Consider the following 15973-nt stretch of genomic DNA (forward strand, 5'->3'; position numbering starts at 1 on the left):
AAATAGATTTTAGTTGGAACTGGTATTTCCTGTCTCTTTCATTCCCGTTGTTTTTACAAGCTTGCATGTTAAAGACCTATGCTTCTCTTTCCCCAGCCTGTTTTAGTACATGCATGCTAATAAAGCAACGTTAAAGCAGCATTTGCACCAATTACACACATTAATTGAAAAAAGTTATTTATTTATTTTGACTTTGTTTCCATCATGCATTATATGGGTTGTTCATTTTAAGCTATCACACATCCTGACAAACAGTAGATAATGGATGGATGACATGGCTGCAGTGATGGAGAATTACATATATAACAGCTATTATTTGATTTAGATATGCACTGAAAACAAACAATGAATTCAGATCAGTGCTATAATCTGTATATTACAAGAAGAGTCAGTCTGTCAGCAGTTTCTTAGCTTTGTTGACAACCCAACGTTTTAATTGGGTTTTTAATGTATGGACAACATACATTAATTTGTGTAGTTTCTTTGTCCCCATAAACATCTTTTTTAAAGAAAAACAGCTTACCTTAGCTCTGTTTCACCATCAGACCTGTTCCCCATTCCTCTTTGATACACACATTAAGCTCTGCAAGTGTGTGTTTGTCTTCCTTTTGAAAAGTTATCCCATTCTTCTAAAATTTCACCAGTGTTTCCCTTGGTAAGCAGCAGGACTCAAATGAGTGTGTTGTTTTTGCATCTTTTGTCTGACCCCATCACTAGGTACAGAAAAAGGTACCACCTATTGTCAGAAGCCTCAGAGGGGCTGATCTTTTAAAAATGGAGTGATTGTGTTTATTTTAGCAATTTAATAATTTGAGGTTTCTTTCTCTGTGTGTGATGTGGACTACTTGATGCATTCAGATGATCACTGAGTGAGCATGTCAGACCACTCTGAGTAAGTACATTGAGGGCTGGCTGTTGACAGGCTTTGGCTCCAAGAATGTTATTTGTACAGTGTAATTGTCTGTTTGAATAACATAACGACGTCTGATTTTCTCTTGGAAATATCTGCTTACATTCTGTGTAGACAGATTTAATGTTTTGGGATTACTGAAAAACAAACACTTCACTTGGAGTCTTTTCGTGCAATGTAAATTACACGGGTAGCTCAGCCCAGAAAGCAAAGCAAAGCAAAGCAAAGCAAAGCATTCTTGACTGAAAGTGAATGAAAATGTGAAAAGTAAATGGAAGAACTGAATTTAATTTTATTTTTCATTATTATCTAAACAGGTGTCAGATGTATCATTACCAGACTACCATTAGAATCAATATCTGAAAATATTTCCATTTTTCTGCATGTGTTTATCTGTCTGTCCAAATCTGTTTGCATTTGTGCACATACAGGTGAAGGTGAATAATGAGGTTGCTACAGGAACGGGACCCAACAAGAAAGTGGCCAAGCGAAATGCAGCTGAGGCAATGTTGCTGCAGCTGGGGTACAAGGCTTCCACGGTCCCTCAGAGCCCTACCGAGGTACGAACTCTACTGCTATTATTTCCACTGACTTGTATACTTTAGAGCCCGCCACGTGTTAGGATGTGTAACTGTTCATTCATTTTAGTGTCATGTTACAGAAGATGTAAGTAGTTTCTTACAAGTTTTAAACAGTTTGTATGTACGGTATGATTAAGTTGTGTGTGTGTGTGTGCGTGTCTGTGTGTGTAGTAAGTTTCTGCACACACACACACTTTGTGTGTCTTTATTGTGCCTAGTTTACTGTACTAATTATTCTGCTAGTTTATTGTCCTAATTGACTAAGCTATTTAGCCGTTAGCTTCTCACTAGTGGCTAACAGAGACATTGTGGTTATACAGAGTGAGTAATGTTGTCTTGCAAAATGTGCAGATATTTTTACGGTCTGACTGAGAGTTTGATAGAATGTCAGTACTTCCTTTTTGTTTGATCCAAAACGTAATCTGGAGATATCATATTATAGTTCAATGTCATGAGTTGCCTATGCCACAATGTACTTTCAAAATAAAGGCCATTTTATGACATTCTTTCAAAACAAAAGCAAATAAACCATAATATGAGCATTTTAAAGGTTTTTGGCGTCTTGCACACTGTTTTAGGGACTAATGGAGGCCATTTTTAATGTATACATAAAATGTATATTTTATCCTTCATGATTATTCTTTTCAGGAAATGAGCTATCATGCAGTGCTCTTTCACCTCAACTTTTCAAACTACCAGAGATAGCAACTGGATTATTCAGGATGGTGATCCAAGCAGCAAGCACAGTCAAAATTTCTGCCAAACTTTTCTGGACACTGAGTTATTAGCAGTGCTCATTTAGCCTAGTACCAGCGAGCCAAATATATGGTACATGTTTCATACAAATATTCAAAAAATGTAAAAGCGGCTCCAACGTTCAATCTACATCTAAATCTACATCTGCCTGGTTCTGTCTGAAGATAAAACATCTTTCAACAGGATAAACATTTGCTCTCACTGCGAGTGAGTCAAATCCTTGTGTACTAAGCATACCTCCCTAATTCTGCTTTATAATCAAAATTTGTCTGACACATTTGTATGTAACTCAAATAATAAACTCAGACTATTACCATGAACATGTCCACAAATGAAAACAGGAAACATCCACACTGCGATGTTACATAGGGCATTTTCTATAGGTTTTGCAGTAGCAGGGCTGTGGGGATGGGGATGTTTGCTGGTGGGTATACGTGGAGCCACACGCTATGCTATAGGATTACATAAATACACTGTGTGCTCTGCCCTTGTTTAGTCTATACATTATCTCATCTCTACAGCGCTTTGCAAAATGAGTACATACAGCACTGATAGTTGACTCCTAGCCTTATCACAGGTCTTGATGCAGCCGAACTATTATATAACCTGTGCAGTTTCTTTGAACTGAATTTGTTTTGAAAGCAACCATTGAGTCCGTGCATGACAACTCTAAAAACATCTCAGTAAGAAGTAGCTGCATGGCCTACTTCTCTTTAGATTCCTTAACTCTATGGAATCATTATCAGCAGCATTTGTCAAGCTTGGTAGACTATGTTGTTTCTGTCTTTTTTTTGAGGGCACAGCTTCTTATGTCTTCAGCTGTCACACACATCAGATATGATTCATTTTTTGTTTTTTTTTTTGTTTCATACACGTGTTTGTGGCTCTGTGTGTGTGTGTGTGTGTGTGTGCGTGCGTGCGTGCGTGCAGGCACACACCCATACCACAGCAGAAGTAACACATTGAATAGAAGACTTTTTTTAGTTACTAAACATTGACAACCCCCCTAATTAAGTAGCTGGACTAGACAGACACTAGGCTTCTTAAGCATTCCCTCCTGTGAGAGCTCATCTCTTTGTGGCCCAAACAGTAGGAAGGAACTTGTCTGACATGCGTGAAGAAGCTGTCTGTTCAAGAATCTACATCTGTCTTACCTCCCCCTTCTCTCTGCATTACTACAGCTGGACAACAAAGGCTGGAATGGACAAAAGGCGCCTTTTACTGAAACAACAAGTAACAGTGAGTATCCGCACGTCTCCCTGTGTCTCTGTCCATTTCCTTCTCCTCCTTCTTTCCAGCTCTCCATTGCTCCCTCATCCTGCAGGTGGTTTTAGCCAGCGAGATGGCCCGGCGTTTAATCTCTGTGACTGCTCAATGGGCCTCTGACTGTCAGCTTAATCGGCCGTACGTCCTCGTGGGGAGCCTGCGAATTTGGGCTCATTCACACAAGCTTACAGGGCCAGCACACTGAGGCCCTCCGGGGAGTCCCCCCACTGCCTTCCTGTGCAAAAAACTTAGCCTTTCACTCAGGATTAACACGCAAGCACACAGGAGTGCAGATACACACACTTACTCTTAATCCTAGACACACAGGCACACAAAGCACATGATAAGACACAATATGTATATGTATGTATGATATGAGGATGTATATGAAGCAGGCTATATTTGTCTATTGCATGGTAGCTATTGACAAAATAAAGATTACTTTAAAAACCACTGGAACATTGAAGTTAAGTTAGTTAAGGGTCCATATAAGGACATCTACAAAAGAAAATCATATATTTTGCCGTCGTAGATGTTGTTGCTTACAAATTGTTTTCCAGATTTGAATACGACAGCCTTGAGTGGAGCCTCAAATTTGTGTTTGTGTGAGTGTTGGTTTTGAAAAGACCTGTTTACAGCAGTAAAGAGTCGATATAGTTTGTAAAATTCAAATACAGGGAAAGCGCTGTACCCAACTTTAAGTTCATTAATGTTTTTGGTATTTTGGTCCGTTTTTTTTTTTTCTCTCTCTCTTTTTTTTCATGCAGCCCAAATTATAACAAAATATTCAGTTTTAGGTGTCTGGTCTGGACATGGTGAATCATTCATGAAATGTGTTTTGCACACATAACTACATAATCTGGTGATGTAGCAGGCTTCTGTGTTTGCAGAATGGAGGCAAACACTGTTTCCGCTATCTAGCTGCACTTGCCACAACTTCAAATTGACCTCAAATGATGTTATATTTGCTACTAAGTAAACTGAGAAGCTGGTTAGGACCCTAAAACTTAACACTGAACTCTCCCAGGTACTTGGTGATGTCAAATATGAAGGCCACTTGCTGATGGAGAGGTCTGCTACAGGTTTTCAATGAATGCTTTGAATGTTTCAACCTCCTCCCTCAAGTAATAGAACTGCTTTGGGCTTGCTTCTGTGGCTCAGCCATTGCACTTCGCAGTGGTGCGCCAAGTCCCCATGCTGTGATTTAAGTTCAGCAACCCCCTAAACTAGCAAATGCTCAGTCCTGCTAGCTAACATGCCTAACCAAGTTGCTTTAGCATTAAACATTTTCCAATTTCGGGTAAATGTAAAGTAGTGTTATGATAGGTGTTATGTATGAATTTTATTTGGAAATATGGGGACATTTTATTTATAAAAAAGTAAATATCGGCAGCTAACAAGGAACAGTTCAGGGGACAAGTGGATAGTCTGTGAGACGTGGAGCATGAATGGAAAACAGCCTTATTAGATTTGAATGTGCTGTCGTCATTTGGATCTAATGGAGGCTTTTGGCAGCGCTGCAGTGCTCTGACATTAGGGTATTCAGCTTCAGTCTAGAGTAGAGAATGGATGTGGTATTTCTCCTTTCTTATGTTAAAAAGAACAAAGCAGATTAATCACATGATCTTATTGTGTTTGCTCATTGTTGGTCCAAACTCAATATACGGAATCCAGATGAACATGGAGTTCCTTCCAACTTCTGTAGCACTCATATCACTGATTTAGCACAATTTTCTTAAAGATACATTAGCTAAGTTGTGTTTATAGATTTAAAAAATGGTGGTTGTGGATTTGATGATAGTCCAAGTTCCAGGTGATGCACATTTCCTTCAGGGTGTTCCTTATTTGGAAAGTATTTCTATTGATGGCTTGGATTGTGTCTTTGATCTGGTGCCATTCCCACTCAGTTTATCTCCCACTCAGCATGAGGCTTATTATCTGCTAATTATATATTAAAGTTTCTAATATCTGAATTATGTTTATTGCATAAACACTGTTTATAACTCATTCAAACAGATACAGCTGGTCTCAGTTTTCTGTGTTTGATTCTATGCTTGCTGAATGGAAAATGTTTCTGGTTGGTCTGTTTTGACTGAATCTGCAGTTTACTGAAGAGGTGGGAATAGCTGCATACTGACAAAAAATAATCTATAGCATTTGATTGATTGTAAAACATTTTAATGTGACACGCAGTGCTAATTGTAGTTGTAAAACATGATAAAGGAAAACAGAAAAAAAGCAGATTATTTGGTTATCTTGAATCATGCCTTTTACCAAAATTAAAATGAATCAAATTTTCTTTGTAGATATTTCCACCATAAATTCTTGACAGATTTTACAAGTGTTGTTTTGAGCTGTTACAAAGCTGTTTTCATAACTTAGTTCCTTCTTACTAATTAAAGTAGATTGTACAGATCTGCAGCACTTTAGAGCCATATTTTTTGGCTTTTGTTTGCATTATGCCGGGTGTTTATGTGTGCATACACCAGGCATAATTAATACTGTTTTAGCTATTTATACCTGGCCTTTAAATTGAAAGGCTGTGGAAACAAGGCTGCTGGTAAGCAACCATGGATGCTAGTGTTTTACAATTAGGAATATAATAATAACATTTTTGATTTGCGAACCTTTTGAGAAACTGTAAATTTAAACCAACTTTGTTTACAAGAAAATTCAATTAAACTATACAAGTCTTTTAAAGTTGTATACCTTACTATGTCAATCCTGATTTATTTGGTACAGTGGTTACTTATTCCTCGGTTAACAATCGACATGGGTGGCTGAGCTAATACTGAACTCATACTTAAGTTCCCTGTGGGTATGCAGTTAAAATCCCACATGGGAAAGTTTGACTCCTCCAGCTATGTAAAACTATAGTAGAGAGAGGCAATTGCAGAATATAAATCAGGGCAATAAATAGTTCCATTAATGTGCCTGATAAGATGTTAGATTTATAACTCAAAAGTGTGGGATATTGGCATCCAGAAAAGTGGTTAATTGTGTTGAATATTACTACATTATACAAGGCAAACTGGGAAACAATGCCTAAATGTGTCACAGGTTGTACATTTATTTCTCCGTCTTTCTGTTTTCTGTCACACATCTTAGGCACCCACAAGCACTCAGTGTGTATGTGTGAGTTGTGTCCTTTGCATTGTGTGAGTTGTGGGATGCAGTGTTACAACAAACAGGGTGGCTTAGAGACAGAAAGAGAGTCTAAAAAGAAAGAAGATAAAGAAGTAAGAAGAGTAATTTTTCTCCCTTCTATTCCCATGGGTGTTTCAGCAAGGCTTTTCACTCAAGTTGCCACATTTCATTTCCTGCTGCGCATATGTCTGTGGGTGTATGTGTGTCTGAGTTGTGTGCATGTGTGAACTATGTGAAGGTCTTGCTCCACTGTGGTGATTTATAGTGGTGGGCTCTGGCCCTATCTGTTTTTGATCAGTCTCATGCTTGGCTCTGGCTTCCCTCCAGCGCTCTCCTGGCCCACCGGACGCCGAGCCTGGGTGGGACCCCTCTGGAACTGCCTGGACCCAGCACCACAAACACACTCTCCCATATTTTTTTAGTCCTCATGTCTCAGCCTCACTCAGATTCTCCCCCTCTCTAAATTCCCACTTCATGTACACAGTGTCACAATCTCTGTCCGACATACTCACGCACAAACACACTCCGTTGTTCTTACGTATTCACTCCCACTGTCTCTCCTCCTTTGCTCTTTCTTGCTCTCACGCTCTCACTTGCCATCTGACACCAGCTTCAAGCACTCAATCACATGCAAACATCCCCACGTGCACACCCACGCACACCCATGCACACTTAGGCAGACAATCTCACACACAGTCATATGGATTACATTCAGTCCTTCCCCCTTCAGTACTCTTTGTCCAGTTGTGATGTCACATTAGCTAACACCTTTCATTTTTTCTGTTACATTGAGAATGCACAGGCGTGTGCATTTTACTTGTGTAAATTTAAATTAAATTTGTCATCATGAAAATCCTAGCAGTTGTGTCATTGCTGGCATGGGTCAGTTTGTTGTAGTATGAGTAATAAGTCCTGGATTTCATTTCTGTTTCCTTCAGCTTTTCTGCTCTTCTGGAAAGGAATGCAAACTTCATTGTTCATAATGGGAAATACTGTCTCCAGGTTCCCAGAAACCTTAGACTAGAGTGAGCTAAAACTCTTTGTACGTGTGTGTGTGTGTATGTGTGTGTATGTGTGATGGTAATGTTAACTCAAACAGGAAGTAGCCTGTCAGTTATGCAGTCATTCCAGCACTTTCTCCCAGCTGTTGGTCTGCGCACACACACACACACACACACACACACAGCTGGTCTGGTCTTCCTGTCTCTGGTGACCTTGGCTGAGTTTTGGAGGCTTCACTTGGTTTTTGCATCCACTCATCTCCACCTCCTCTTCCATCTGACCTGACTCCCGGCTTATCTTTCTCTTTTATCCTCCCTCCACGTTCTGCTTTTTTATCTTTCACATTTCATATTACTTCCAGTCTCTTTCATCGTAGCTCAATGTGACAATAGAGCTGAACCTCATGTTTTGTTTCCTCCTGTCACTTGTCATGATCATTTTGGGACAGTGATATAGTGATATGGGAGTGCAGGAAGCCAGCAGTTATCAAAAGAGATTTATCCAAATGGTCTGGATCAGAACATAGTCCTGGAAGTCTGTTGTGCTCAGCTGGCTAAAACGACAGCATGTCTGGATCAAGCTTTGTCCTATTAAAGAAATACTGGTCAGACAAAAAAGGTGTCTTGGCCTATGATCCAAATTTGGCGGGACGCAAAAGTATTCTTGCATGTTCTTGATCTTAGACTGATCCTGCTTGAGAGTTCTGACATCCCTGTGTTTGTTGGGGTAGCTGATGGTGCTGTTTCCCATCAATGATGAAATCATAGCTGCTCTGTTGATATTGGTAGATGCTCTGTTTGTGCCTGTGTGTTTGTAAGAAAGAGGCTGTGTGTGTTTCCCAGCAGACACTTTGATAGTACTTGGAACTGCCAAACCACATGAAACTGTCATCTACGTTCGGTGATGGAATGCCAGTTTAGGAGCCAACACACATGCATGTACACACTCAAACTAGGCACACAAATATGCACCTCCTGTATTGTTTAGTACTGAGTGGCAGAGAAATGTGTATGCAAATATTTTAAAGCTTAATGATTAGTCATAATTAGAACGCCTTTCCTTTCTTCTCTTTTCCAGTCTCCTACCTTTCTGTCTCTTTCTGCTATTATGAATGCCATTTCTACCTATTGATTCTGTGTTCTTTGTTCTCATCTCTCAATTTATCCATTCATCCAAACCTTATTTTGTTTCTGTCTTCTGTCTTCCTCTACCCATCATCTCAATCTCCTCTTCCATCCTCACGTCTCTCTTCCTTTACTCCTCCAGCCCAGAAAGGCCTTCTCCACCTCAGCCCTGATGTCTACCAGGAGATGGAGGCCAGCCGGAAGCAGGGGGCCAATGCTACAGGCCCTGCTGGCAGCAGTGGTTCTGTCAACTACATAACATCTAAAGATATGGGCCCCTGCTCTGCCCCACTGCCCCCAGGACACCCTCCATACTACAGCGGCTCAGCCTCCTTATCTAGCCCAACCACTACTGTGTCCAGGGAGCTGCTGCTTAATGGTCAGTCACCTACAGTTGATACCTCCCTGCCCATGAAGGGGAAGAATCCAGTCCTAGCCTGCGGTGTCTCGGTGCAGCCTGCACAGCAACTGGACTACCTGGCTCGCATTCAGGGTTTCCAGGTAAGATACAAGAAGGGGGACATGCAGTTAACAGACGCTATTGTATTTCAGTCCTGCTATACCTCAGCATGACATTTGACACAGTTGATCTTTCAATTTTTTTTCTTGAGCAGTCTGTGGTGGTCAGTTGTTCAACTCCAGATTGGTGCTAGCAATACATAGCTTTGTGTGTTGGGTGTGGCAGGTACTATCTACATCTTAGAATATTTAATCTTATATGTGCTGGACTTTTCCTTGAGAACCACAAATGCCGCCCTTCCAGCTTTTAAAGCCTTGGTCAAAACGCAAGTAGCTCAAGTATTTACAGTTAGATCTCCTACAGCATGGAACAGCCTCCCTGAAGATATCAGTTTGTCTGGGTCTGTCTGACCTTTTAAAGCACTTCTTGAAAATGCATTTTTACAGACTGACCCTCCTGTGATCTTTTATCAGTTTGTTTTCCTAAAGTTGTGTATTTATTCTCCTTTAAATGGTGTCTTATTTTGTCATATGGTGTATGTTGTTTTTATTGCTTGACATGTCCTCACTGTTGTTTTGTTTTTTTATATACTGTAAAGCACTTTGTAACTTCCGTTTTAGAAAGGTGCTTTATAAATAAAGATTATTATTATCATTATGATAATAATACTTCTAAGGTAAATGGTAAAATTCCCTGTTCAAACATTATTTATGTATCATTTCCCCCAAGAAATAGATTACAAGATATGGTAAACTACTTTGAAACAAATGTGTCCAATCAAAAATTAATAGTAACATTGGCTTTACGTGTTCTTTTTAATCTTCTTGATTTCATGTTGACAGGCATATAATTTTTTCCATTTTCAGCTTGTTTTCATTAGTATCAGTTAGGCTAGAAAAGTCCCGATTTAAACTTGGTAAAAGCTGCAGACACTGTGTGATACAGTCATGCACTATGCATACATGCTGAACTGACAGCAGACACACAAACTTCTGAGATCTAGACTTTCTGGATTAAGACATTAACATTGTGTACTCTATATACACAAACATATGCAGTAATTGCAGCTGATTAGAGGTAAATGACATGCAATACAATACTGCTTAAAATAACCTTTCTTACAATTAGAGCATGATGAGAATGATGCTTTGACATAACAGCTAGACCTGATGAAAAAAACAAAATGTAAAAACTGCTCAATAATAAATAAATCAGTTTTCTGTTTGTCACTGTGGGCGTCATTGGCAGGCTTTGGATTTAGAGCTGGAACTAAATCTCACAGGTGCTTCTGTCATTAGCACAGTGGACACACACAGAACAGACACTTACACTTGCACTTACCACTTGGCTTGTATTTGTGTCTAACAGATAGACAACCCAGGTTGTGTTTTAATCCATACTAGACAATCTACAGTGCATACCATGCCACTGATACCAGCGTCTGTTCATTCAAGCTGCAGATGCTTTTTATCAGTTTGAGCGAAAACATTTTATCTTAACCTGCTGAGGGTTCCTTTGAAAGGCCTTTGTTATTGCTCTCAGCCTTCCTGTGTATGTGTAACCTGAGAGAGCTCTGCTGGCTGGCCAAGCCCAAACACACTTGTTCATATGCGCACACACACAGCAGGTTCTGTTTAGTGGAAATGAAAAAGTTGGGCTAAGCCTGCGTGTGAAGTTTTAGTCGTTGTCGTTCTCACACTTTAGAAATCATAACCTACTTTGCATAGTATGATTATATCTTTTGTCTATGCATCTTTGCATGCATTTCTGTGAGTAAAAACACACATTAGTGGACTCACAGATTTCCATGTATGTGTGTCTGTGTGTTTCTTAAGCCAGGAATTCAAGCTGTAATTGAGACATGCAAACAATATGTGTTCTATTGAGGGGATGTTTCATATCATGTGGGTTTGTAACGAGAACCTTTGGTTGCCTACATGGCCATGTTAGGCAGACTTTTTAAGGCTTATGTATTCTTATATGTTTTTGTGGGATGAACCACCACAGATTTAAAATGTTTTTGCCAGTGACTGCACTTGCTTGCCTTTCCACTGGACACGTAATGTGACGCATTGTGTCGGTTGGCTTTCTCTCTTCTAAACAAGCACTCAGATCCAACGTAAGATTTTTATAGTAATTTGATAAAAATCTTCTGGTCTGATTAGAAACTTAGTTTTTGCAATGTAATTATATTATCCAAGTGAGAGGATTACAGTGACCATCCAACACTGGATTAAAGCAACTAAGCAAGCACAGCGGACATTCTCATAGTGTCTGTTTCATCCACCCAGTTTCATAGACAAAAGCCTGGGCCTACCTGCTAAGCCCTTCTTTTGATTTGATTGGAAAATAGCCTCTGGTGGAAGTTCTGACTGGATAAGCAACAGTGTGTTGTACTCACGCCAGTTTTGAGCAAGGATGCTGGCACTTACTCTGGTGTGTGTGTGTGTGTGTGTGTGTGTGTGTGTGTGTGTATTTTCTATTAATTTGGCTGGTGTTGTTGGCATGGTGGGTATGTATGCTGGAAGTAGGGCAGAAACAAAGAAGCAGGAGGTAATAGACAACACATGGATCAAGGATGAAGTACTGAGGAAGAGCCACATAAAAGATTTTGCCTTTTTTTACTCAGTCAATGTATCGCTGTCTTTTTTTCCTTCCTGGTTTATTATTGTTATGTTTTGGTCTCTTTGCACTTCCATCATAATCGCTTCCTCTGGTCTTAATGCTTCCAACACATTTTCTAACTCTTAACGTTGCTTGCTGTTTCTTTATTCTGGTGATGTTGAAGGGACTGGCTCCAGCAGTCACCAACTTCCCATTTACTCTGCCATCACATTACTTAATAGAGTCATCACAGACTGCTTCAAAGTATTAACTCTTGCCTCTTTCTAATGTGAGCAGGAGATTTTTGTATAGCACATCAATGATTGATGGAAATCTAATTATTTTCCATTACCTTAAAATACCATGGCACACACCTGGTCTAAGACAAATCTACTGCATCACTTTATTCTCTTTTATGTCGTTTACAACAGTTTGTATGCATTTTATTTTCCTATACCCTACTGTGTTTTGGGGTTATTGAAATGTTTATCAAAGCAGCTCTATCTGTCCATGTCTGACAGATTTAAAAATCAGTGTGTCAAATGGGGAGTGAGAAAGTGTGGATGATACACCTGTGCTTGTGTTGGGTGTGGGTTAGGGTAAAGCCAGGGTAATTCTCAGGAAAATGAACGTAAGGTAAATGTAAAATCTCCCCAAGACCTGGCCTTAAAGTTAGGTTGAGGTTATATAAGTTCGTTTTAGGGTTAAGTTTAAGGTTTTGATTGGAGGTTAGTGTAAATGTAGGGTTAATGAGTTACACATTTAGTTGTGATGATTCAAGTTAGGATGAGGCGCATGTGTGTAATCACATTGCTTTTTTGTGGATAAATACTGAAAATTGTTCCTTAGGCATTGATTGCATTTAAATGATTTTAATTACATGAGTAGTTAGTGGACCGACATATGTTAAGCACAGACCACTTATATTTACTCTGTTTTTAAGGATTGAGATAATCTTGATCTATTGTTATTCAGAAATGACACTATTCTGCGTCTTTTAATCTGGGTCTGCATCTTTTTATAAGCAGATTTCTCATCTATGTATCACATGAGCCTCAAATCAGGTTTTGGTCTAATGCAACACAGAGTATTTAAGAATATAAAACAGGTTTTATAGCAAGACACTCTATGTTTAGCTTTTGACTACAATGCTAAACTAATGTATCTGTAACAGAATTAAAGTAAACAAACTGATTCAAAAATATGCATTACACTATAATTCTACATATGCCTGTGTTATTTCTTCCATTAAAGAAACCTCCTGCCCTTTATGAAAAACAAATGGTAACTTTAAAGTTACATTAATTTGTTATGTTAATTTAAATTGTGAAATGTCATGACCCCGCCTTCTGTTATACTGTATATAGATCAAATGGACTACATTAAAGAGAAATGCATGCAAACAATAAGGGACAGAGACAGGTTGGCATCTCATTTTTGAGTACACTCTAATACTATAAGCTGCTAGAGAAAATAATTGGCAGATGGAGTGAATGTAGCACCTTTTTCCAAAAAAAATTAGAAATTACTCCCCTCCTGAGGTTGTGCTTGAGCTTTGCAAATGGAAAATATGACAGAACCACATGTGTACTATAGCAGGGACTTAGTTTGGCATTTAGGTTGGATAATATATAAAGCATGACCTGAATAATTATCTTGTGTTTTTTGAGTGTATGTGAAGTGTGCTGCAGTGGAGCTCTCAAAACATGTGCCTGGAAATATTGAGTGGTATCTAGTGCATCTATCAGTTTTGTCCACCTGCTAAATCCAAAAGCAATAACCCAGCAGAGATAGCAATCAGCTGAGTTATGTCATGTAGCTATGAAAGCTTAACCTGGGAGATTGATGTAAAGAAAAGGGAGGGAATCAAAACTTCTATGTTTGAAAGTCCATGTTAATGAAAACACAATTCTTGCCGGGTGATTGATGTCGATGTCCAGTCAGTACAGTTCCCAGGGTTTCTCGCACTTTCACATTGTTTGTTCTTCTCTCCCTCAGCTTCCTTCTGTGTAGAAAAACCACTTCAATTGCTGCCGACTACACCTTGTACCCAGCCCTGGCAGTTTCTACCCTCTCTTTTTTCCCCACTCTTTGTCCTCCCTTCCTGCTCTCCATTGCACACTCTCATCTCTCTGTGTCAACATCAAACGCCTGATCTGGTGCAAACTTTGAAAGATTCTAACAGTTTGTTTCCAACCTGCTTGTCACTGTCTCGTTCCTCCACTCGCTGTTTACTCTGGAATTTGCGTTAGAAAATACATTTTGGGATGGCTAATCCCACCATGTTTGATTTTTTTTCGGCATGGTGATGGCTTCCAGCTGGGCTCTGCGGCATATTTGTGTGAAGAGCAATCTTCGAAAACAAGTTTTCTCGGTGGTATAAATCAGACTTAATGCTGTGCTGGTTCGGCGCATAGTCTCTCTGCTTACATGGTGGCCCTCTGTGTGCGTGCCGGTGCGTATTCCTGTGTCTGTGTGTGTTTGGCAAAACTGAATGATGATGTTTTTACACCACAATCAAGCCCATTTGCAAACCTTTAAATCAAGTACCCTCAAGTGCCAGCACAGCATATTGCAAATTTGAGTATGCAGCAAAATTCTTCTTCAACTTGCCTTTGTTCTTTGTATTTTGATAGTATCGATCATATTTCATGTAATTTTCAGCACAAGGCAGTGATAGCAGTTGTGTGCCAGCACAGTCCCAGCATAGGGAGATGGAGGGTGTGTTAACCTGGCACCAAGCAGCTCTCTTCAGTATCTGCACACTCTTCTCAGAAATACTCTACCATTCAAACTCCTTATGTACTGAGTGAACTCACAAACTACAAACAGAGTACCAAGTGTTTTAATGACAATTTAATGATGGAGAATATATGATAAAAAACCTGTTGGTCTGTTTTCTGTGCCCAGATTACTTGGGATAAAACAAAAATAGTTGGAGAGCAATACAAACTTTATAAACTACCTTTTTTTCTAGTACTGTACAATCATGCAACCAAATCAAAAATTTCAACCTCATGAGGAAATAGCAGGATTTAATCTTTTAAAGGAAATGTGCATTTGCCTTCCAGCTGAGAGCTGAATAAGAATACCATATAACATGTACTGTTGTATCTTTATCTTAAATATAAAACTACAGTGCAATCTCTGCCTCCCCCCATTTATACACATACTAAGGCGGAACAGTTGAACTAATTTTGCTTTTATTGTGTGATAACGGATGGTCAACCTTTGTACCTTCCATACTGAACATCATGGTGGTATATTGTCACAATAATCCTGCCTTGAACGGGAAGTGTAAATGGAGCTTTTGTCCCATTGTCTCAAGACTTTTTTCTACATTTTAGGCAACGTTTTTAAAGAAGCAGCATTATTTGCCATCAACCTCCTGACATTAGTAGCAGTGAAAGGTATATTAACAGCATGCTTCAAAAACTCTTGACCCTTAAGGTCTCCACTGAAGTGGCTCAGGGTAGACCTCTAATTGCTTCTCACCGGCAATGACAGCATTCCTTAGTTGTGAGGGCTTGTTTATTATAGTTTAAGTTGAGCTTCTTTGCCTCTTGTGCTCTGTGCTTTTAAGTTACGATGGACTCTCAAAGTGCAAAACATGTCGAATGATGTGTTTCTGCACAATACTGTTGGAGCTGGTGAAATGAAATTCTCAAATTTTGGCTCATCGGACTAAAGTGCAGATTAAATGTTCATTCCCTTTGTTTCTAGGTCCAATAGCTTCTTTATGGCCTCCTGTTGTAGTTTGCCTTATTCATGCAGTCACCTCCTAACAGTTGCTGTTGAGATGTGTCCACTGTACAACTATTGATGTAGGCTCTGATTTGAGGTGCAGTTAAACAATGATTTCTGAAGCTGGTAGCTCTAATGAGTTCCTTAGGCAGTCCCTATGAGAGCCACTATGTCATCATAGCGTTTGGTTGTTTTTGAGACTACACTTCAAACACTTCTTTAAATTTTTCAGATTGACTAAGTTTGACATCTTAAATTTAGATAGACTACAGTTTCTCTTTCTTTAATTGAATGAGTCTTGGGATGATTTGCATTATTAAAATAGTGGAATGAGATTATTTGCTGTACACCAACACTACCTCAGCACGAGACAGATGAC

The 15973-nt window shown here is 39.3% G+C and overlaps 1 protein-coding gene across 2 annotated transcripts in view; it reads left to right on the forward strand.

Annotated features, from left to right (window-relative positions):
• stau2 (staufen double-stranded RNA binding protein 2) overlaps positions 1–15973 on the forward strand; it is an 85052-nt gene that overhangs the window by 39133 nt on the left and 29946 nt on the right. For both annotated transcript variants that reach the window (XR_003294728.1, XM_026291945.1), the window contains exons 10-12: positions 1342–1470; positions 3429–3486; positions 8929–9287. Coding sequence is in view for 1 of the 2 variants with exons in the window: in XM_026291945.1 (XP_026147730.1) it covers positions 1342–1470; positions 3429–3486; positions 8929–9287 (546 nt within the window). In the remaining variant the exon portion in view is untranslated. The remainder of the gene's footprint in view (positions 1–1341; positions 1471–3428; positions 3487–8928; positions 9288–15973) is intronic.

Source organism: Mastacembelus armatus, chromosome 20 (assembly GCF_900324485.2).
Source record: "Mastacembelus armatus chromosome 20, fMasArm1.2, whole genome shotgun sequence".
Taxonomy (NCBI): domain Eukaryota; kingdom Metazoa; phylum Chordata; class Actinopteri; order Synbranchiformes; family Mastacembelidae; genus Mastacembelus; species Mastacembelus armatus.